At 50.2% G+C, this 23,321-nt stretch overlaps 1 protein-coding gene across 4 annotated transcripts; it reads left to right on the top strand.

The window, feature by feature from the left end:
* The first annotated feature begins 1,142 nt into the window (after positions 1–1,142).
* Positions 1,143–22,194, top strand: PTGES (prostaglandin E synthase). Of its 4 annotated transcripts, none has more exons than XM_059865152.1 (5): positions 1,143–1,306; positions 14,476–14,663; positions 16,033–16,115; positions 18,009–18,254; positions 21,706–22,194. In XM_059865152.1, exons 1-5 carry the CDS (start codon positions 1,285–1,287, stop codon positions 21,737–21,739), a joined length of 573 nt encoding a protein of 190 aa, XP_059721135.1. In that variant the 5' UTR covers positions 1,143–1,284; the 3' UTR covers positions 21,740–22,194. The 4 variants fall into 4 exon arrangements, with proteins under 4 accessions (XP_059721135.1, XP_059721136.1, XP_059721138.1 ...); XM_059865155.1 differs by lacking the exon at positions 1,143–1,306 and adding an exon at positions 11,949–12,066; XM_059865154.1 differs by lacking the exon at positions 1,143–1,306 and adding an exon at positions 13,866–14,140 and having other exon boundaries at positions 21,706–22,193.
* The last annotated feature ends 1,127 nt before the right edge of the window (positions 22,195–23,321 follow it).

Below are 23,321 nucleotides of genomic sequence, written 5' to 3' on the forward strand. Positions count from 1 at the left end.
GTGAGATGTCCTGAGCAAATTTTTCTTAGTGCTTTCATGTGTTTTCACAAGGGCTCAACAGCTTGGAAGGGACTGCACCTCCCAAGACACAGATGGGAAATGCAAAGTGATATGCTAGAAGCAGCACAGAGAAGGAGAATTACCTCATCTGCAAAAAGAAGGGGTAGCATGAGATACATCTATAGATCTCCTTTCCATGTGGGAGGGAGGTGGCATATATTTCCTATACAACCATAGGACGTATGCTGCATAACAGGTACCAGATGGGTGTTTAAATAATCTTCAGCTGCTGCATGTCATGCTGTTATCTCATTATCCGTTACAAGTTAAATGGGTTCAAGCTGGGCCTGGACATGGATGAGATGTCTAATAGGGGTGGTGAGGCTGACATTGATGGCAATTTCCTTGAACAGCAGTCTGGAAGCTCCAAGTGGAGCACAGACCCTGCACCACACAGTCCACAGTGCAATGTTGTGTGCCTGTTGTGTTGAACACATTGTTCCTCAACACCCTCCTGTGCCCTAGGCACAGAACTGGCATCCTGTTGTGCCTTGATGTTGCCCTCCTGACCAGCACAGGGGTGGGGTGGTTGGCCACCAGTGGCTCATCTTAAACCAGCTGCCACAAGCTGAAGGTACTGAAAATCTGCAGCAGAGAAGAACTTTAGATAGGTGTTCAATGTGCAATAGGCTTGGGGTGTCTGTGATTTAGGGCATCTGTGATTTGGGATGTTGATCAGCAGTGAAAGTGGTGAGGTGAAAAGGAGAGGGTGTGGAAAAGGGAAGGATATTGCAGAGAGTACAGGAAGAAGAATGGTAGGAATTTGGGGATCAGTGGTATGAGCTGGAAGATATAGGGTGTTTGCAGTGGGTAATTTGGGGTGCTAAAGCTGTTGTGGTAGAGGAGGCAATGGAGATATGGGGCATCTGTGTTGCAAAACAAGAGATAAGGGATGCAGAGATGGAGTACTCAAGGCCAAGGGTGAGGAGAGAGAAAAGCCTCAGATGAGATTTTTGCCTGGCCTGACACTTCTTCCGGTGTGTTGGAATTTCCTGCTACCTGCAATTTGATTGGTTTAAAGTCAGCATTTTCAGGACTTTAGGCTGGCTCACTTTGAGCTCTGTGGCAGAGAGCTCAGAGAATCTGGGATCTGGCTGGTTAGCAGGGCCCTCAGGGCAGCATCACAAGGCAGCAGACCTCCCAGCTGGCTGGTGAGCCAAGGAAAATGTCTCCAGCCAGGGGACAGGGTGCTAGGAATCAGGGCTGCAGCCCCATCTTCAGTTCATGGAGTGCAAGAGTTTTCCAGGTAAGAATTTCAAGATCTATGAATCAATGCTTTTCCCAGAAAAAGTCTGTATTTTTGTTGGAGGATGTATAAGGTCCTCAATATTTCCAAATGCTTTGTTTGTGAAAGAGGTTTGGAAATGTGCTGTTTTACATGAGTTGCTGGGCTGGCAAGAGGTTCCTGTGGAAGGTTAAGTGGAGAAGGAGAGCTAGGAGACTCATTTTTCCCTACATTCATTTTTACATAATCTCTCCCTGTCTTCTGACTCTGGCTAGAAGCTCTCTAAAAGCCTGAGTTTTTCTGAGAGGATTTTCGTTTATTTTTACCCTTTTTCTACCACACCACACACCCCCCTACACCCCGTACGTGTGGTTTTGCTTTGTTTTCTTTCTCTGCCTTAATTTCAGTATCATCTTCCAAGTGCTGCTTATCCTAAACACAGAGATGAGGCAGTGACAGGAAAGGACTGCCACTCTGACGTACATTGGGATCTTTAAAGAGTAGGATTGTGGTGGGCTTTATCCAAATACAGAGCCTGGCTAAGCTCTGAGGACTACACTAATGCTGTGGAAAGGCTCTGAGTCATGGAATATGTTCCCTGACCTTTCTGTAATGTGACAGGAGCAATAACACAAAATACCAACAGCTACATTAACGTTGAGCAGACATTGTCTAATCCTAGAAACACCCAGAGAGTCAAGAGCGTGTCATCCTTCTCTTGCAGGTAGGAAAATTGGGGTTTGCAGATGATGAAAGTTTTTTTTTCAACACGGTAGTTCATAGCAAAGGGTTTAACAATTCTGTTTTGTCACTGAAATATTTACTCAAGAGCTTGAGCCGTGATTCAACTTGGACAGGCTTCAAAATCCTTATCTGGGGTACAAAATCACAGAGTCCCTTAAGTCAGTTTGTGGTGCTGTGTGCTGTGTGAAGAGGGACACTCCAGCAGGGAAAGATGTGGATGAATTTGGCATGTGAGTGAAACAGAACATTATATACTTGTTCAGTAAATCTGCCCTTGGGAAATAATTCATTTGATCATGTCTGAACCGTTGTGAAATTCTGAGGTACCAGGAAGGTTGGATTTTGTCCTGGTTGTTTTCTCTGAAAAATTCCATTGAGAGGTTCTTCCCCGCAACAACAGAAAAGTGTTCCCTGTCTGGATGCCCAATCTCAGAGCCCTTTTCCCTTGAGCCCAGGCTGCAGTCAGAGAGCAGAGTGTCAGCATGCTGTCCCAGCAGGGTGAACAGCCAGAGCTGGGATGCTGAGGTGCTTCAGGCCAGAGCTGTCCCTGGCCTGCACCAGCACAGCTCCTCCCCAGAGCAGCTGGGACCGAGCAGGGCTTGGCAGTGCTGCCAGTGCCCTCTGGCCGTGGTGAATGCTGACAGCTCTGCAGAGGGAGAAAAATGGGATTTTTAATCTGACCCTGAGTGGTTTGCAGCAGGTGGAGCTACACAGGTCGTGTTACCTGGTAGGGGTGGGAGTGAGAGGCAGGGGAGGGAACGTGTTTAAGCTGTGCTCGATGGTGGGTGAGGGAAGCTGCTGTCTCACATTTCTTGTCTGCCGTGGGAACTTGCTGGAAGTTGAATGTTTTACAGATAAGCACAAGGTGACAATGCTGGCAGTACACTTCTCTGCTCTTTATGGAATGAGTCCTGGTGCTGGAACCTGCTTGATCTTTCACACATATCGACTCCATCCAGCAGTGATGGATGGAGATGGTTTTTCTCAGAACAAGCACAAGGAATTATTAAAGTGCCTGGCAGCCAAAATAGCTCTGTTCCCCACACAGGCCACTGTGTGTTCCAGAGGAGGGAGGCAGCCATTTGGCTTTGGATAGAACCAGAGGTTTATGTTCATATGAACAGGAGTTGCCAGGACTGCCACAGGTTTTGAAGAGAAGAGTTTTTAAATCTGTACTTGAGCGATCTTAACAAGTGTCCACTTCTCAAATGGACTTTTATGTCCTGGACACACTCCAGTCTCGTATTTTGGTGCTAGGAATAAAAAAGTTAAAGAATAGCTTGGAGAAAATTGCTCTTAAGAGTTAAACTACCAGTTAACTACTGTTAACTACCAGAGCTGTGAGACACTGAGGATCAGGTGGGTGTTTTGTGGGCTGCTCTGGGTCTCTGCTGTTGCAGGGCAAGAGGACCCAGCAGCTCAGGGCCTGGTTCACCCTCCCTGGAAAAGTCATGTGGATGTGGCGCTTCGGGAAGTGGTTTAGTGGTGAACACCAGAGGTTAAGGATTGGATTTGATGATCCTAGAAGTTTTTCCAACCTGAATGGTTCTATGATTCCATGATAAAGGCACCACCCAAAGCCAGGTGCAGATAAGCAGCAGTCTCCACTGGACCATGCAAATCCACCTGGGCTGGCAGCTGAGAGAGGCACCCTCAGGGCAGGAACTCAGGAAAGCAAAGCAGGGTGTGGAGGTGCTTTACCATTTAGCAGCCTTGCCTTTTCACCCCTTCTGGCCTCTGATTTCGTGCAAGGTCCAGATGAATAATGTATGAAATGGTAGAGATAGACCCAGTGGAGGGGCAATCGATGCTGGCAGTTAGGCTCTGTTTTGACTTGTAAAGTAAACATTCCTGTCCTAGACATCCTCTGTGGTTTAGTGATTAGATCTGGGAACTGCATTTTGGGGTCAAGTCAAGGTGCTCTCACTCAGCTCCAGCAGCATTGGCTTAGCCACATCATCTGTTCCTAATGCTCTGCTTGTCTCCCCATGATATGAACAAGAGGGGAAGGAGATCCCATAAAAAGATGATGATGATGGTGATAATCATTATTATCACCATCATCATCATCTCAATTCAGATTTTGTTTAATTTTGGAACTTATTGTCCAAGGATGTGGTTTAGTTTGAATGGTGTGCACAGTGAACTTGGCATGTAGATACAGAACATTCCCATTATTTATGACAACACATCCACAAGAAAGAGAATTAAACCTTGTGCTGTAGGTGCTCACTGGTAGGATGGGGACACTGTGAGAGTTAAACTTCACCTGCCTTGATCCTGCCTTTGGTTTTTAAAATTGAGCCCAGAATTTGAAATTGGAGAATGTTCCTGTTTGGCTTGGCTCCAGGAATTTCTGGTTTTGTTCTCCAGGCTGGCTTGGAGCAGAGTGGGTCTCGTGTGAGCCTGTCTGCCTGTGTATCAATAGTTCTCACTGAAAAAACAAGAAATAATAAGGAAACTTTAGCCCATATTCTATCTTAAATAGAATTCTGTTGTAAATAATAATTTAGGGATAAAAATGGCATGAAAGAGATGAAACTTCAGCTGCATGAAATAAGAAAACATTAAGTTCATATGCTGTGGGGGGATTCCTCAGGAACAGTAGGGCCTGAGTAATGCTGTGCCCTCACTCCAGTCACGGGCTCTGCTGTGGTGAGTGGCTTGTATCTCATCCAAAGCACAAAGGTGGTGGTGGTGTTAAGCAGACAGCCCCATCCAATGGTTTTGAACCCTTAGGTGAAAGAGGATTTAAAAGGTTTTGGGTTGGACCCAATTCTGGTTGGACCAGAATCAGAGGCTGTGTTTGGTTTGGGGTTTAGCAAAGGTTAATACCCTGCTCTTACTCCCATCTCCTGTGAAGAGCCATAAACACAGGTCACTAAAATTAGTCTTGCAAGGCAGCTGCTCTGACTGGGCACCTCTGCTTTCCCTGCTCTGTCTTCAGCTCATGCCCAAGTAAAGACCTCTGCCTGGTTTTAATCAGCTCGATTAGCAGTTGACACTGAAGACCAAGTAGGTTCATCAGGAGAAAGTGACTCTTGGTTGCTGTAATAGCCTCTCCATTTGTTCAGAGAGGCTGGGGCTGGGCCCCTTGAAGTGCTGGGGAGGTTATGGAGCAAGGTCTCCTGAGCAAGAAGGAATTGGTGATTTCTGTGGAGACTAGTGAGGTTTCCTGGAAATTCTACCAGGACTGTCCTTCTCTGTGGTTTGGACTCAGAATGTCATTGCAAGGAAGCCTGAGGACCTGTAATTTATGCCTCAAATCTTACTCTGAATGACCTGTAAAGTATCATCTCCATACAGATTCCTCAATGTTAAATAAAGGTTGAATCTGAAACTGTTAGGTTCTTTTTCCAGGCGATATTTTATCTAACAGGAAGAAAATGTACTCTGCTGAGATAAAATGTTCCCTGCAGGACTCCAGTTTCCAGCTATTGTTAAAATAGCTGAGAGCTGGTTGAGAGCTGGGAACCCTGTGGCCAACAGGGAGCTGGAATGAGTTGAAAAGAGGAGAATGATGTGCTCTGCAAAGAACAATGTTAGGTCCACACTAACAGCACAGAAAAAGAGGAGATTGGCTGCAGGATACAGAGCGGCCCCAAGGAACAGGGATGAGCAGCCAGATCTAATGCTCGATAGCTGTGAAGTGTCCCAGGGCTGTCTTCTATACAACATTGCTGGAATTCCTACAGTTTGGGAGTAGGCCCTCAAGAGTACTAAATAACTTGGTGTGGAGTCATCCTAGACCCCTCAGTGAGGACTTGTGGCATTTAAAAGAAAAATGAGTTTTTAGGAGGTTGAAGGACGTTTGAAGTGCAGGGGGTAAAGGAGTTGGCAGTCATGTGCTGGTCATCTGCTTGCTCCAGCATGGAGGGAAATATGAAAGTATGACTGGTATAATCAAAAGCATGGAGAAATCTCCTTTGAAGAGAGATGAAAGCGAATGGGACTGAAGTAAAGCTGAGTAAGAGGTGCTCTCACAGACATGTTTCAAGGAGGAGAGTGCTGGGCAAAGCTGAGCAAGAACTGCTGTTCTTCTTAATTCCCCTGTGTGGCTGTCTGTGACGTGAACAAGAGGGAAACGAGATCCCATAAAAAATTTTTTTTTTTTTATTATCATCATCATCTTAATTTAAATTGTGTCTCATTATGGAACTTCTTTGTCTCAAGAAGTAATTTAATTTTAACAGTTTGGATGGTGACTTGACACATGTAATTATCAAACATTAACTTCATGTATGACAACAAATTTACAAGAAAGATAATTAAACCTTGTGATTCAGAGCTTAAGTTAATCTCTGACTTCTGAAGATTGGATGAATCAGGGTGAACGGGACCAGAGAGCCTCAATCCACTGCTGTCTCCCTCAGGGGCACGTCCTACCTTGAAGCCACAGTCCCAGAGCTGAAACAGCCCTGCAAGGGCCTCACTCGTGGTGAAGAGCAGCAGCTCCTTCCACCACTGAACATTCATGCAAATTTCCCCACTGTAATAATGGTGCAGCACAGCTCCTTGCCCCTTCCTGATGTCCACCTCTCCTTGTGGGACAGCTCCAGCCCCACTAATGTAGCCTCCCATAGCCTCCTGTCCCTACAGCCTTTCCACAGATGGGATCCATCTTCTCTCCTGCTGATGGGGGAACTTCTTGTTCCTTCTTGCCTGAGTCAGTGGTGCTATTAACAGAAGTGTGCTGTGCTAGAGAGATGCATTCTGCTGCTTTGTAAAACATTGCAAAAAGCACATATTCCCCCATGGAGGGCTTCGGGGTTGCATAAACACAGGGTGGGACAGATTTCTGGGAACATCGTAGACATGAGGATGTGGGCTGTAAATCAGGAGAGCAATCAGCACATGGGACCTGGGCAGGCTCTCAGAGTCCTGCCAATGGATCATTCAGGCAGAGAAGAAAATTTAGGATGGTTAGTCCAAGCATCCCTGCCTGCAGTGTAGAGTGGAGAGGTTTTTCTACTGCATTGCATCATTCAACCCAAATTCTGCTCTGGATAAAGTCAGGGTCACCCAGCCTGGGTCATGTTGTGTCAGTGCTGCCACTGCTGTGAGCAAGAGGCCAGCTGAGACAACAGCACAATAAAAACCTTCCAGCAAGGGGGCTGCAATAACACAGCTAAATTGCTCCCTGCTTTCCAGGCTGATTGTGGGGAGGGTGTTTTGAGCATTGCTAGTGAGGGGTGTTTGTTAACAACATCAGAATTGAAACCAGACCACCTGGTTTCACCAGGTGAAATACCACCTTTTGGCCTAAAAGGAAGCCCAAAAGATATGTCATTCGTGACTCAGTGCAGGAAAAAGGGAAAGTTTTAGGATGTGTCTGGACCAATGACACAATGACTTTTCTCATAAAACCTCAAATTACTGAGCAGCTCTGACTTCTGCCTGAGTCAGGTCTTGTGGGAAGGAGGTCCTGATCTGCTCTCGGGAGCTCAGTTGTCCCCAGGACATTGCAAAGTGCCACTTACAGGATTTGCATGTGTACTAAAGAGATCTAGACAACATGACCTACACAGGAGGGTGGGAGGAAATGCTGCTGTTTAATTTGGGGGTGATGAAAGGAGCACAGAGAACTCAGGGGTTTGAAAATAAGCTCTGTGTTTTGGAAAGCTTTGTGGTGGGTGAAGCTCTGTGGCAAAGCCATGAACAAAGGCTCTCCTTGGAGTTGGTTTCACCAGGATGGTGTAGCCACTCAGCTTGGGTCAGGGACAGGCAATGATGTGCTGACCTTTCCATTCCCTTTTGTCCTGTGAGAACTTGAAAATGCCTATCTGCTGAAAACAGGGCTTAAAAGAATTTAAAATTAACAAGCTCAGCAACCTGTTCTTCCTGGGTTACAAGGCAGGGTTAACAGCCCAGGAAATAAAAGGTTTATTTTCTACTTTCCACCTTGAAGCTGCTCATTGCTGTTGAATGTCAGGTCTGGAAATAAGGCTGGAATCAGGGACCACAGTTGCTTCCTCTCCCAGCCCTGTTAGTGAGCCAGGGCTCTTAATGCTGTGATTCCCATGCCCTGATTCCCATCTCTCTACAACACAGTATATGGAGGCTGGACCATGCAGCTTCCTTTACCTTTGCTCTTGTTTCAGAGCACCCCACCAGAGAATCTGCATCTACGTTGTAGTTTTGCAAATGCTCGAAGTCTAGGAAATGTTCCCAAATTCTGACATTTTTGGCAGTAATTTGTTCCTCTACTCTCCCAGTCTGGCAGGGAAACTCCCTCTTTTTGGGCAGTGACACAAGTGTTTTTTGCCTGTTGTTTACAGCTGATGGGATCTGGTTCTTGGGAAGAAAAACACATCACGAGATTCTGAGGTGTGGCTGAGTGGGAGGGAGACACAGCTTCCCCACACCCCAAGCCCTTGACCCCATCTCCCACCTTTACCTGGTCTCAGCAGTGGCAGGGGCAGCTCTGCCTGAAGCCAGCACCTAAACCAGCTGGGACAGAGGGAGAGAGCAGAAGAGAGGAGAAATAACTTTCCTCAGCCCCTCTCCCAGCAGGGTTTCATCCCTGAAGGCACAGAGCAGCATAGCCAAGGAATTCTTTCCTAAGAGAAAGCCCAGGCATGAATCAATGTGAGGCTCAGAACATGAGAAAATTATCTGCTTGCACACACCCACAGCCTGATGGCCTCTCTTCTAGCATCTCTAGTGTCACAGCAGCAGAGGGGACAGTGACTCCTCTGCAGCCAGGCTGGGAGTGACAGTTTGGGGCAGGAGCAGTTGGGAGCAGGGCAGCAGCCCATGAGCAGGCAGGAAAGGATGGTGGATGGAGCTGGAGGAAAAGGCAGGAGGACATGCTACTGCCTCTGACTTGGCCCTGGGCCTGTTCCCTGGGACTGGCTGAGGAACAGCAGATTCCTCTGCTCTGCCTGAGACTCAGAGCCACCACACGCCTGCCCCTTCCCTGGGCCTCTCCTGATGGCTTTCTCCTGCTGCAGGCATCTGCTCTTCTGAGTGTGAAGGACAATTTGGGAGAGTGATCTTACATTCCTCATGCCTGAGGCCTCTCAGATAGCTGCAGCCAGTACTGTCACTTTAATATGCAAACCAGACAAAATCTGCCTGACTTTGCTGAAGGCTGAAGCATCCCAGTTGTTTCCTGAGATGTTGGCTTTCCCCTGCCTGGCTTTTGGTGGCAGGGGTTGGTCACAGAGGTGGCTTCTGTGAGAAGGTGCTAGAAGCTTCCCCTGATGGCTCTGACCCAATCCCCAATGGCTCTGAAGATGGACATGCTACTGGCCAAGGCTGGGCCAATTAGAGATGATGGTAACACCTCTGTGATAACATATTTGAGAAGAAAATCAGAGCAAAGCGAAGAACACAGTTTTTCCTAGCCAGAGAAGAGGAGGAGGTGAGAACATGTGAGGGATACAACATGGAGACACCAAGGACAGTGGAGAAGGAGGGGGAGGAGGTGCTCCAGGTGCCAGAGCTGAGATTCCTCTGCAGGCCATGGTGATCACTGTGGTGAAGCAGGTGTGCCCCTGCAGCCCATGGGGATCCTCAGAGAATGCAGAGATCCACCCACAGCCCATGGCAGAGGTGCCCATGCCGGAGCGGGTGGGTGCCTGGAGGAGGCTGTGACCCAGTGGGAGATCCAATGGAGAGAGGGGGCCCTGCTTCCAGGTTGGAGCAGCCTGTCCTTGGAGGACTGCATCCTGTGGAAAAGTGACTCACACTGCAGCAGTTTTGGGAGGACTGTGTGCCCAGGGAGGGACTCACATTGCAGCAGTTTGGGAAGGACTGCTGCTCATGAGATTGGACCCACACTGGAAAAGTTCATGGAGAACTGACTTCCATGGGAGGGACCCCACGGTCTCACAGGGGAACAACTTCTCTCCTTGAGCAGCAAAAGAAAATCTCAGTGATGAAATGACCGGAATTCCCATGCCCTGTCTCCCTGCACTGTTGGTGGAAAGAAGGGAGGGGTTGGCAGAAGAAAAGGTCTTTTTAAGGGCTTATTTCACTTCTTATTATCCTCCTCTGATTTTCTTAGGAATAAATTCACTTTGTACCCCTAGGCTGAACCTATTTTGCTCTTGGAGTTTTTCCCCCAGTCTTTATTTCAACTCATGAACCCTTTGTTAATTTTCTCTCTCCTCTGCCCAGCTGTGGCAGGGGAGGGCGAGCGAGTGACTTTCGTGGGTGCCTGGAGTTTGGCCAGTGTCAAACCACAACAAATGCTAATGCTGGGGGCCAGAGGTGCTGGTGGTTCCACTGCTTACTGACTTTGCAGTATCTTCTGTGTCCTGCTTGCTGAAACAAGCATGAGGAGCCCAGGAGTCTGGGGATAGGGAGCTGCAGGTGAAGCAAGAGGATTTCACAGATCCACGGAAGGTGCGTCATGGTGGTGGGAGCTTTTGTGCAGACTGAGGAGGGAAGGCAGGTGGAGCACCCTTCTCGCTAATAAACAGCTAAAGCACTCATGCCTTTACTTGAAAAGTCATTGTGTTTGATGAGCCAGCACAGCACAGCCTCCCTTGGCAGCTGGGTTTCCCAGGATGGGTGCAGGTGATCACTGGAGTGTGCAGGCTCCAAGGCTTTGTGCTGGGAGCAGCAGGAAGAAATGGCAGGGCAGGAGGGTGCCAATGTCCAGGGTAGCATTGGAGCAAGCTGGGAATGTAGCTCAGCTCCTGGGCTGAGCTGTGTGCCCAGGGTAAGCAAAATCCCAGCTGGGCTCTGCACCTTCTCCACCAGCATGTGGAAGCATGCTGGAGAAGTGCCACCCACCTGCCCATCTTCGCCGGCCTGGAGCAGTCCCCTCAGGCTCTTTGCTTAGCCCCAGCTGTGGGATGTAATTGCTCGTTAGGGAAAATTCTGGGGCTGTAATTGCTCAAAGTACCGGCTGCCCTCTGGGATCAGGGTGGAGCCCATGACTGCTCTCTGGGATCAAGGTGGAGCCCAGGCTGTGCCACCGGGAAATTCCCCAGAGGAGCAAGAGTGGAAAAATGTAGTCACAATACTCTAGTGGTCAAATAAATAACCTGTGTGGGAATTGAGAGTGATTTTTATTCCATAATCTTGCCAAAGCAGAATCACTTTTACAGGCTTCTGTTTTTAAGTACTTTACTCAAGCATTTCCCATTAATTTTTCATTCCTTCTGCTTCCTAGAGTTCAGTTTCTCCTCTAGCAAAATGTTGCATTTTTTTTCCTACAGCTCCTGGGGTCAGTCTAACCTGACAACCTAATCTTTCAAAACCTCACATGGATTTTTATTAATAATTTCTCAGAAAAAAAAGTGCAGAGTTTTTTGCCAGCAGTGTTGGGTTTAGGTAGACCTTGTCCTGGCTTGAGACCTCTCATGCTCAAGGTTTTAAGGCATGACTTGTAGTTTAAAGACATACTGCTGTTAGGACCTGGCCTTCTTGAGCCAAGGGCTCTGTCCTGGCAGGATGTGATCTGTGGAGGAGGATCAAGCCATTAATATTAACAGCCTGCTTCCGTGTGGATTAATGGGATGGTTGAACACGCTTCCGGCAGCTGTGTTGCCTTGGGTCTCAAAAGCCAGGAAGGTGCAAGTGTGGATGTGTTCTACCCAGCATGAGAACCCTGAACCTGGTAAACTGAAAAGGAGCTGGATCCCAGGAGCATTACACCTGCCTCTGCAGTCATCTTCTGCTCCTCATCCCCATCCATAGCCCTCCCCTCTGGAGTTCCACTCTGTGTTACACTGAAAGGGGTTTGAAATCCATAAACACACAGAAAAAAACTTTTTTAAAATTAACACATCCACACCTGAGTTTGCCCTGAGGGCTTATCCCTAAACAAGGTGTGCTTCCTGATCTCTCTGTTCAATGTAAATTTGTGCCAGTTGCTGGTGCAAATTGTCCAGGGCTCCCTGCCAATGTTTGAACCATGCCAAGGAGGAGAAGTCTGGCTGGCTGGCAGGAGGAGTCCTGGCTTGTCTGCAGGTGCATATTCCTGCTGCTCAGCGAGGTGTTGGCTGCCTTGGGAGGGGAAGGAGGTGCATGAAGGAAAAAGGTCCCACTGCTGAAGACCCCGTGGACTGAATCATCAGCTGGTAAAAACTGGAGCTGCTGGATGGAGGGTGTGATGTGTTGGTGAAGGGTCTGGCTGTCTGCCCTCTCCCAGGCTCCTGGGAGAAAGGGCTGCTGGAGAATGTCTCATCCATGCTGTGGGACTGGTCTGGCCCTGCATAACCCCAATCCTTGGGCACTGAGGTCTTGAGGTCTTCTCTGCTGTGGGTTGATCCCTATCAGCTGTGGAGAAGAGGGATGGGAACGAGCAGTGTTTGGGATGTGGCTTTGCCACTGCCTACTTACACTTGGCATTATGATGTTTAGAGTACCCTGCTGAGCTCCAGGGGTGCGTGGGTGGGTTTGGATGTAGTTCACTGGTGAACACCCCAGCTCTTAGCACAGAGCCTGAATCCACATGGCTGCTGCATGTCCTGGTGTCCCCAGTCCCACCCCAGAGAAGCAGCCTGCCAGAGGCTGCAGAGCTCCACTGGGCTGTGCCAGGACTTGTCCTGGAGCCTCCCCGATGCTGGGGTGGTGGTGACCAACTGCAAGTACCTCCCCCTTAAAACCAGGTGCTTGGGGTTTTCAAAGGCTTCCTGCACTGCTGAAAAAACATAACTCTAAGGCCCTGTGCCAGGTGCACCAATAGTCTGTGAACTATAGGTCTGGGCACATTCAGAAGAGCCAACTGGCTTCAGGAATAGCACAATTTATTGACAGTCACATATATGGTTCATTTGGATTGCCCATGACAAATGCCTGAACTGCAGAATGGCTTTATAGAGCCCTGACCATACAATGGCAATCACAATCAGAATTTCCCAGGTTAACACTCAGCATATCTGAGGACACAAGACTTACTTGTGGGGTGGGAGAGGACAAATCTGTCAAACTGTTCCTGGAATTTCAAGTAAAATTCTTGTCTGCCAGCTAATATTAAACTGGCCAGCTTTTACATCTTATTAACCACTATACTGCAAAGTCCTGCCAATAGTGATCAAATCTTCTGTTATTTGTGGGTTTATTGTACACAATATTTATTGGTAGGAGGTTTTGGTCTGTCAAAACTTTTCTGGGTATTGGGTAGAAAAACTAGATCACGTGTCCTCCGCTCCACATCCCCCCCAGTGCCATGGCAACACAAATCACAGGAGCTACATCCAGTTTCTATGCTTGCACTGCAGGTCTCATTGTACATCCAGCTTTGCCTTTTCTTCACTGCTTTTTGCTTCCATGTACACACTCAGATGTCGTGAGGCTGAGCCAGAGCATTGCATGGAGTAGTGGAGTGTCTTTGGGTTTGCAGCACCAGGGCAGAATGGCCATGAGGAACATTCAGAGGCAAATGCAGATAATTTTCTATTTTCCTGTTTTCCTGTGGTTTGTTTTTGGTTTTTTTGTTTGTTTGTTTGTTTGTTTTTTGTTGTTGTTTTTTTGGGGTTTTTTCCTGTGTTAAGGAAATGAATACCAAATCCAGCCCTTCCACTCTAATAAACTTGGAGAGCTCCTGTCAGCCCCCACACCTCTGGCTCCCTGAGGTTTGCTGCTGCTAGCACTGGGGGAGAAGGAGTTAAGTTTGCATTAAACAGCAGCCCAGCTGCCTGCAGAGGCTCCAATCCCACTCTTTATTCCACAATGTTTGATGGCTGAGGAAAAGCCAGCTCCAAATGCACATGGCACTTTCTAAACCAAGGACAAAACTCCATCTGGCTGCCTTGGTTCATCCTCTCAGAACGAGCTGCCTTTGGGTCGGGCGGGCAGCTCTTCACTTCGTGCAGTTTCAGGGCTTTGCAGACCAGGACGTGCCTGGCTAGGTTCCAGGCTGGTCATTCCCAGGGCTCTCCTCCCAGCCGGGGGTGCTGGGCAGCCCAGGCTCCCGGCTGGGGGGCGCTGCTTGGCCGAGGGACAGCTCTGTCCGCCGTCCATCCCTCGCAGGTGGATCTGTGGGAAAGGCTTGGCTGCCTCTGCCATGGGAGTGAGCGCTCAGCCAGCGCTGGGCGGGACGGGAAGCGCGGCCCGGAGGAGTGGGCTCCAGGGCAGGGCTGCAGGCGGCTGGGGCAGGCGCTGACCTTGCTCCTAACTCCTCCTGCCACGGCAGCAGAGCTTCGCTCCGGGGTGAGCAGCGCCCGGCCGGGCCAGGGATGCTCTGGCGGCTCGGTCCCTCTGGGCACCGCGGGGAGCTGGGGCGGGGGAGCTGGGCTGGTTCAGAAAGGTCGAGCTGGGGCTGGTTCGGAGAGCTCGCAGCTCTGTGCCAGGCCCCCTCCAGGGCGCTGTCTCCTGGCTCTGGCAGCTCATCCGCAGGGAGCTGCTGGTGGCAGGGTGCGAGGAGCAGAGGAATCCTGCTCCATGTGCTGGCTGGGGTTTGCTCGCTGTCCCTGCAGCCTGGCGGGGGGCACAGGGGCTGGGGGCTTTCGCTGGAAAATGAGGATTTGTGTTGTGTTTAAACGCAGCTGTTCCTGCCTCTCTCCTGCGGGGCTCTTTCGCAGCCCGAGATCTCCCCTGGCTTTGGGGAGCAGCGTGTTCTCCCAAAATGATGGAAAATGAAGTGTTCCTGTCATTCACGTTCTACAGCACAATTCTGATTTTAAAAATGTATGTCGTTGCCATCATTACGGGGCAAGTGAGACTCAGAAAGAAGGTAAGATTCAGTTTCGTTTCCTTCCCCTCCCTTTCTGGCTCTTTGCTTGGGTTTCTGTGATTTTGCTTTCTTCTTTTATTCCTCTAAAGTTCAGCAAAATTTTCCTGAAGCAAGCTGAGTTTTCTTTGACTTCAGTTGAAAGCAAAACTTGTTTCATAGCTGCAGCAGATAAATATCTCACATCTCTTTGACCCTTTCTGTTTGTTTCTACCATCTGTAGCTTGATGTTTATGATTTTGAAACCTAATCTAAATAATAATCAGATCTAAAATGCCAAGCAGGTGAGATGCTTCTAGAAAGAGTCTGTTTACAGTTAATTTGCAGGGTCTGGGGAAAAAAAGGAGAAGGAAAAAAACAAAGTTTAAGAAGAAATCATTGCAATGGTCTTTTTTCTTGCCATGTAGCAGAAAGCTTTTGAGTTTTTGGAGGCTGACTGGCTATGGGAATGCTCCAGGAGAGCAGCAAGTCATGAGCAAATAAACAATAGCTGGAGGAGACGATTCTTGGTCAGGGAGGAAAATACAGGGAGAACCAGGAGTTGGGGCCAACTGGACTTTTACTTCCCTCACCCCAACTCCTGATAAAACACAGCTTTCTGTAAAATCTGTTTTAAAGTATTTGAGGAGTTTCTGACTGCAGCAGTGGAGAGGGAGGGAGGCATTTCTGGTCTCAGATAGAAGACAAATACCCTGTTCTGTGGCATCATTGTGACTGATGAATTGTCTTCTCCCCTTGTGATTCTAAATGATGCTCCAGCCCTGGGAGAGTTTGGGCTTATAACATAACTAAAGAAAGCACCAGGGCCATTTCCAGGCTGCAAAAAGAAGCTGTCAGATGTAGCCAGGTCCCTGAGGAGCAGCTTCTGAGCATAGGTGGGGAGCTCACACAAATAATTAACATTTTTAAATTTATTAGTGTAGAATCCCATTTCCCTGTGGGAAAGCCACACAATGCCACTGCGAAAAAGCCAGCCAGGAAATGTTCTCTAATCTGTCAGTCCTGGTTGTCTTTTGGAGGCTGCATTGTGTCTGCAAGCTCTCTGCCAGCAGTGATCTCGCTGGCTGGAAAGTCTCCTCTAAATGGGTTTCATGGGAAGAAGAGGACCGGGGTGAGGTGGGAGCTCCCTTGAAACCCTCATTTGGGACCTGCTCACAGGCAGCACTGGGTTTTTTGGAGGACAAGGAAAACTCCTGGGGAGGTGCAGGACAGTGAGCATGGAAGTGCAGTGACCCTTGTTTTTATGAAGAGCGGTAACAAATTTGGGCAGGTAAAATCCCTACTGGGCTTCAGGATTAGGGGCAAAGCTTCTACCTGTGAGGTTCCTGAAGGCTGTAAGCAGGTGGGAACTGTCTCTGACTGTCTCTTCCAGGCATTTGCAAACCCAGAGGATGCCCTACGCAATGGGGGGCTGCAGTTCTGCCGCGAGGACCCTGATGTGGAGCGGTGCCGCAGGTGAGCGGGGCCAGCGTTTCCTCTGGTGCCAGCATTCCCTCTGGTGCCACCATTCCCTCTGGTGCCACCATTCCTGGTGCCAGCATTCCCTCTGGTGCCAGCATTCCCTCTGCATCACAACTGCTGGCAAACAAGAAGTGGGAAGTTAAAGGGCTCCTAATCAAGCAATATTCTAGATGGTCAGACTGCCTCGAGCTCTGCTGTGAGACCCTGCTCACAAGAGCAGTTTAATCTTTAGCATGGTGTGCACTGGAGCAAGGGCAAGAGTAGGATCTGGGTTTGAATTCAACATCCAACTCTGACTAGCTCTCTTCTAGGTGCTCAAAGTCCCACAGATTCCCAATGTCTCATCCCATACCCACACTCAAAGGCTCCTTGTGTTCTGCTCTGACAGGACCCCAGATCCCTGCACAGCCTGGACAGGCAATAGAGTGACTGGTCTGTAGGCAGTTGCCCCTTTTTGGGGATTTGGGAAAAGGCTGAACAGGATTACAATGACTTGTCTCTCTGATTGGGCAAATGATGAATGTTACCCCTCCTCGGTGAGAATCCCAATTTCTCAGAGGTAAAACATGGGGTTATTCAGCCCTGGGCTTGATTTGCTGTCCTCCTTGCCAAAGGAGGTGCCCCAGGTGCTGGGCTGGATTGCTGATGATGTGCAGGAAAGGGACTGGAGTTGTGCCCTGCTGTCCTTGGGCCCTGGGCTCTGCATGGGGACCTCACTGTTCATGTCCCCCTGCCTCCAGCATTTGCTTTAGAAAACATCCAGTGCCACCTAATTGCTGGGCTGCCAGGGGGAGGAGGAGGATGGAAAATGAGGTGTTTCCTTCCTAGCAAAAATGAAATAATAGCAGAAATAATAATCATAATCTTCTTTTGATTATTCAGGATAAGCAAGCTTCCATAAAAATAAATAACTGGAGCTGCAGCAAAAAGCTGGGGCAGTCTGGGATCTGACTTGGGCAGCTGAAGCTCTCAGAGCCCATCCTTGCTGATGTATTTGCAGCCCTGGAGAAGATACATTCAATCCAAGGTGTTTCCCCAGAGCAAGGGCAATGTCAGCTTCTCATCTCAGACTGTCCCTGGAGGGGAGCAGAGCCAGGGGTCTGTGCAGGGCAGGGACAGAGCAGGGCAGGACATTACCCCGTGCCTCTGAAAGAGGCCCTGGCTGCCTCACAGCTCTCTCCTTTCTTCTCTTTCTTCTTCCATTTGTCCTTCCAGCCCTGCTGAACCCCCAAGTCCTTGTTCAGAGGATGGTGCCTCATGGCCTGACCAGATCCCATTTCAGTAGTGCTGGGGGTGGTGGCAGTGGTGCAGTGACACCCAGGCAGGTGCATGTTCAGGTGGAGCACAGGGCTTGGCTCCATCAGTGCTGATGTGTCACATGGACACAGCATCCCCTCCAGCCCCTTGGGCCACTCCTCCCCAATCCCCTTTGGATGCATTTATGGAGAGAGGGGAAACCACAGCCCCTCTCATCCTGTGAGTTTCTCCAGTGGAGAAGCTGTGGTCTGGAGCTGCCTTTAGTTGTGTAGCATGGCCACATCTGGGGCCATACCGTGCTGGCACCACACCAGTTTTGAGCTTTTTGCAGCTTCACAGCATCTGTGTTTTGCTCTGTTTATTTGAAAGCTCCAACCTTGGAGCTGTCATCTGCTGTGCCAAAGGCATCCCAGTCATGGAGAGAAAGTTTCAGGAGCTCAGCGTCCCAAGGGAGAGACACAGGGTGTGAAATTCTCCTGCCTCTGTGTGTAGGGGAGAACTGACACTTTTGGGGGCTGTGTCTGCCCCATCCAGTGGGGAGGAGGCCCAGCAGCACCTAGGGATGGGGAGAAGGAATGAGAGAAAACAGGGAATTGTGGTGGGAAGGAACAACCTTATCTCGCTTTTCAGGGCCCACCGCAACGACATGGAGAACATCTTTCCCTTCCTCTTCCTTGGAGCCATCTACTCCCTGCTGGATCCCAGTCCCACAGTGGCCAGGATCCACTTCCTCATCTTCTGCGTGGGACGGATCGTGCACACCATTGCCTACCTGCTGCAGCTGAGGGCACCCACCCGCTCCGTGGCCTACAGCGTGGCTCAGCTGCCCTGCTTCTCCATGGCCCTGCAGATCCTGCTGGCCACCACCCCGTACTGGTAACAGCCAGAGAGACCCACCAGCCAAACCCCCTCATCCTGACTCTGCTGGGCCCCCTGAGAGTGGGAGAGAGTGAGAGAGAGAGAGAGAGAGAGTATATGTGTGAGCTGTCAGCAGGGAGGTCACCTGCACCCTGAGGATGTTCAGTGCAGCCTTGATGAAATTCCCCTGCCATCAGAATCCAGAGAGCAGGGACATGCAGGAAGGGGATGTGGAGGCAGGTTTCTCTCTCTCCTGCTGAGGATGAGAGATGGAAGCACATGGACTACCCCTGAGGAAGGGGTCATTGAAGGAAAGGTTTTCTGTGTTTGGAACTGTGACTGTGACCTTTTCCTCCTGGTCATGAATATCCCATGAATCAGGAAGGGAAAATCATGAGGGTCCCACAAAGCCTCTTAGTCAGCAGATGTGGTTGGTTGCAGAGGTTATAAAGCAGCCACCCTTCTCCTGCCCAGACATGTGCATCTCTGGGAATGTGAATCTCTTAGGATTAAGTCCCTTAGGTTCCCTCTCCACCAAGGAGGACAGGAGGCAGGCTGTCAGGGAGGTCCAAATCTCAGGGGTGATGTTGTGAAGCCACTGGAGCGTTCAGTGCTCCCTGTGCCACCTCGTCTCACACCACAGCACACAGCTCCCTGCCAGGAGCCCCACTGCAGGCAGGACCTGGAGCTCCTGGCAGCTCCCAGCCAGCAGCAGCTGAGGCTTTTCCATCTCAGCCTCACCACAGCAAGATGCAGAGTGACATGCCTGGGGAAGCCAGCAGGAATCCTTTTCCCTGGACACACAGCCTGAACACATTTGCCGGACACAAAGTTGTGGGACTTCTGGAATGTCTGAAATGCTGGCACAAAACAGGGGGTTTGCAGACTGAGTTTTCTCCCAAAGGGCAGTCTAGTCCACATGCCACTAATACCTGAAAATGCCCCCAGGGCATCAGACTGAGTTTCTCCCCCCTGTTTGTAGCCTTTCTCTTGCCCATTGCTATTTGGGAAATGTGCCCTGATTGCCTTAGGGGAGTTTTCTTTCAGCTATTTCCTGCTGTCCACTGCTGCCACGCCATTCACAGCCTGGAGCAGCTGGTGTTTGCAGAAGGCTCTGGAAATGAGCTGAGAGGCTTTGAAGGGAGCATTGCTGCTCTGCAGGGTCACCCAAAAGTGTCGTGTTGGGACCAGGGTACTGCATGGTGACAAGGGCCCAGGAGCTCCTCTGCCACACAGCCGTCCCCAGGTGCCAGGTGCTGCTCCCAGCAGCAGCAATGGAGCATCCCTCTGGAGGAGAAGGCAGGAGGAAACCTCTGCTCTTCAGTGCCTCCTCCCTCCTCTGAGGGCAACACAGAATTTGAAAAACATCACAGGGGCAAGCCAGAATGAGTAGAAAATAAATTTCCCTTCCACCTGTCCTGTGCACTAGGGCTGCCCCTTTGACTCTGCTCTCCTCAGAGATCTCTTGCTGACCCTCACTGAGCACTGGGGACACACCTGCTCAGACTAATGCTCAGCCTTTGCTCAGCTCAGTAGAAGTTTCTGAACCAGTAACTCCATCCCAGAGCAGTTGTGGCCTCAGGCTGAGCTGTGTGGTGAAGGTTGGAGTGGAATTCTTTGCTCTCCCACTGCGAGGAAGGTGGGCAAGATTGCAGGTTCAGCACTTCACTCTTGGCCACTTCTCCTTCCCACAGATGTCTGGGTAACACAGACCCCTCTTAACAAATCTTTTCTGCTTCACATGGTGCACAAAGTCTTGCACTCCTGTATGTTTCACTGCTGCTGCACATGCATCCTGGTGGCAGGAAGCAAATATTCCCAATAAAAACAAATCATTGTGCTCTGATACATCCTTCCTTGGGAGCAGCAGATGCAGCTGGGCAGCAGCTGGGTCCAGCCCCAGCAGGATGGATCCTCAACAGGATGTTAAACCCCACTGTAGAGCCTGGAGTGTCCTGGGACTCCTAAAGAGACATCCCTTTCCTCTGCATTCACCTGCCCTGCAGAGGCACCTCTTTTCCAAGTGTGCATTATTTGTGCTGATCCTTTAAATCCAGCAGAGCTGGGAATTATAAGCAGCTCTGCTCACTTTTCCTTTCCTGAGTAGCAAGCTTAGTGTTCACCCAGAAATCCTGGCGGGCTGGAGAAACTCAGGTAAGAGGTAGTTGCTCTTCTTTCTGTTCTTAGGACTCATAAAGGAGCTGCTTGTGTTTTCTAAGATAAGTGGCCCCCTTTTTTTTTGCACTAGGTTGCTGGGAAACAAATGTTTCATTTCCCTCGTTTTCCAGTATTTTCTTAAATTGTTGGTGGTTGGGAGGTGCTGCCCACTAGGTTGCTGGGAAACAAATGCTTAGTTTCTCTGGTTTTCCCCTATTTTCTTAAGTTGTTGATGGTTGGGAGGTGCTGCCCTGTCAGTGTCTGTGTTAGTTTCATAAAATGACTCCACTTGGGTGTTTTCTTACCCTGTTTGTTTTCAAATGAGAAAGGCAGTGGTTTTATGAAATGGACTCTCTCCAGTACATGTTGCTGAGGTTGGACATGTGGCTGGGATGGAGATTTTGGCATAGGAAGGAAGAAGGGAGGCTCCAGAACCCCCTTCCAACCTCAGATCTGCCAGCTGCTTCAGCCTCTTCTCGGCTGCCTGTTCAGTGCCTGAGGCTGATGCCCTGCTCAGGGAAGCTGAGGTTACATGCAAAGCTCTGATTTCTCCTTTTTTATTAAAAAAAGAAAATAAACTCTGCTTACTGGCTGCAGGGAAAAGCTTGGGAATGTGAACTCTCCTGGCTCAAAAAAACAAACACAAAAAGCCTGCAAGGCAAACTTAAGAGAGGCCCAAGCCTTGCACTTATTTTGAAGTGTTGTGGAAGTTTTTGGGGAAAGCAAAACCAAGCTGGGCTTGGTTGCTTGGGCAGCACCAGTCCCATCAGGGCTCTCCTGGGACCAGGTGATCAGAGCCACCAGCTCTCCCCTGGACACTGCCAGTGGTTGCTGCATGGGAGCAGCTCCCAATTAATATCTAAAGCATTTGGGCTTTAGATATTAATTGGGAGGCATTCCTGCCTTTTCCCAATTAATATCTAAAGCCCAAAGCTCCCAAAGTCCTGCTCTGGCATCAATGTAGGCAAAGGATGTGCCCAGTGTCTCTTGTGGCTCCAAGAGAGCAAGGACAGTGGTTGCACCCACCAGTCTCTGGGGACTCAGCCCTGGCAGAGTCCAAAGCCAGTTTGGATGAGACCTTGAGCAACTTTGGTCTAATTCAAGCTGTCCCTGCCTACGGCAGGGGGGTTGGGAGCAGGTGATCTTTAAGGTGCATTCAGGTGATCTTTAAGGTGCATTCCGCCCCCTTCCGTGGTTAAATGTGTGAATGTGATTCACACCACAGTACGTGTCTTCCCTCACGGTGTCTGGAGCTCGGAGAAAAGCAAGTGGAGACCCGGCACAAGCCGCTTTCCCTCCCACACTCTTTCAGGTGCCTCAAGCTCCAGGATGCGTCCCACCCCTGAGCACAGGACGCACCCCTTCCTTACCTGCCTGCGCCACTCCCCGGATCTCTCGTCATCCACACCGTTCCCTGGTGGGATCTGGACCAAGATTCTTTCTTGGGTAGTTTACCTTTAACACAGATCACTCTTCCTTTGCTGCCCTCCCAACATCCCCATTCCCTCTAGCAGGTGGGATTTTGATACACAAATCCCCTTATTCCTCTTGAGGAACTGAGATTCCCGTGACTTGTAGAGAGAATGAGAGGAGCCAGCTCTACAGGCATGAGCATCCAGGAGTCTCCTGGGAGAAGAGAGCAGCAGGGAAGCGCTGTTCTCTGGCACACGAGGATGAAGTTGGCACCGGGAAAACTTTTTCCAGCGGGCGTTTTCTAACAGGGCTGTGGGGCTGAGCTGTGAGACATCCCCTGCTTGAGACGTGGGGCTCGGGATGCGGCGGGATGCGGAGCAGCCCTGCGGGGTTCGGGATGCGGCGGGGTGCGGAGCGGCGCTGCGGGGTTCGGGATGCGGCGGGGTGCGGAGCGGCGCTGCGGGGCTCGGGATGCAGCGGGGTGCGGAGCGGCGCTGCGGGGCTCGGGATGCGGCGGGGTGCGGAGCAGCGCTGTGGGGCTCGGTCCGGGCTCCGCGGGATGCGCTGCGCGGGGCTGCAGCACCCTCGTGTGGCTGCGGGACCCTGCGGGGGACACGGGGACCCTGCCCGGGCACGGCGCCCGCGGATCCTCCGCCCCCCCCGTCTGCTGGGCAGAGAGCTGGGGGTGCGCATGGAGGTGTTTGGGAGGGGGGGAAGGTGCCGTTCCTTGGGGAGCGGGTTGAGGGGGAGGAGGCTGGTATCTGCTCCAGTGCCCATCAGCATCTCCAAAGCAAGCAGATGCGATGCCACTTCCAGGGAGACCCTCCCATCACCGCAGACTTGCTCTTTGGGAGTCACCTGGTTGAAAACAGTGGTTTGAGGGAGGAAACGGTTTGTAAATGTCCCCGCAAACATCCCCTGCTTCTGAAGTTGTGGTGTATGGATGCAACGCTGTGCATCTCTATGCAATAGTTCTTCCTTACACGTGATAAAACTTCCTGGGCTTTGTGACACCAGCTATCAAAGGAACCTTTGCTTCCTTCCTCCTTCCCAGGTAATTATAAAGCATTACACCTCTGTGTGCAGCTACCCTCCAGCTTCTCTGCTGCCTTAGGTTGCTTCCCTGTGGGGATGGAAAGAAGCAGCGAGCAAAATATCTGCTGCAGGGAGGAGATGCTCCTTCCATATGGAATGTAGAGTTTGGGGGGAGCATCACAGCCCCCAGGACAGAAGCACTGCTCCAAAGGGCAGGAGGGGCTCTGCTGCTGGGAGATGACACGTTCTGTCATAGGAACATGTGTTCCTGCAGTTTGTGGATGGTGCCAGCAGGACTCAGAGGGTCTTCAGGCCTTCCCGTTGCCACCAGAGGGAGAAAGGCTCAGCAGCACAAGGATGAAGGGAAAGGAGGATACTGTAACCACGATATGTCTGTAATTCATTCTGGACGGGGATAGCCAGGCGGGTGTCCCCGTGAGCTGGAAAATGTGAGCTCTGTTTTGTCTTGCTGCTGTAGCA

The sequence above is a fragment of the Haemorhous mexicanus genome, chromosome 21 (genome assembly GCF_027477595.1).
Source record: "Haemorhous mexicanus isolate bHaeMex1 chromosome 21, bHaeMex1.pri, whole genome shotgun sequence".
NCBI lineage: Eukaryota > Metazoa > Chordata > Aves > Passeriformes > Fringillidae > Haemorhous > Haemorhous mexicanus.

Bases quoted from the DNA above. Each gene is read 5' to 3' on its own strand.
- PTGES (XM_059865152.1), top strand. From the start codon at position 1,285: ATGGAGTGCAAGAGTTTTCCAG. The intron at 14,664-16,032 runs GTAAGATTCAGT...TGTCTCTTCCAG, and splicing joins AAGTGAGACTCAGAAAGAAG to GCATTTGCAAACCCAGAGGA. The intron at 18,255-21,705 runs GTAACAGCCAGA...ACACTCTTTCAG, and splicing joins CTGGCCACCACCCCGTACTG to GTGCCTCAAGCTCCAGGATG.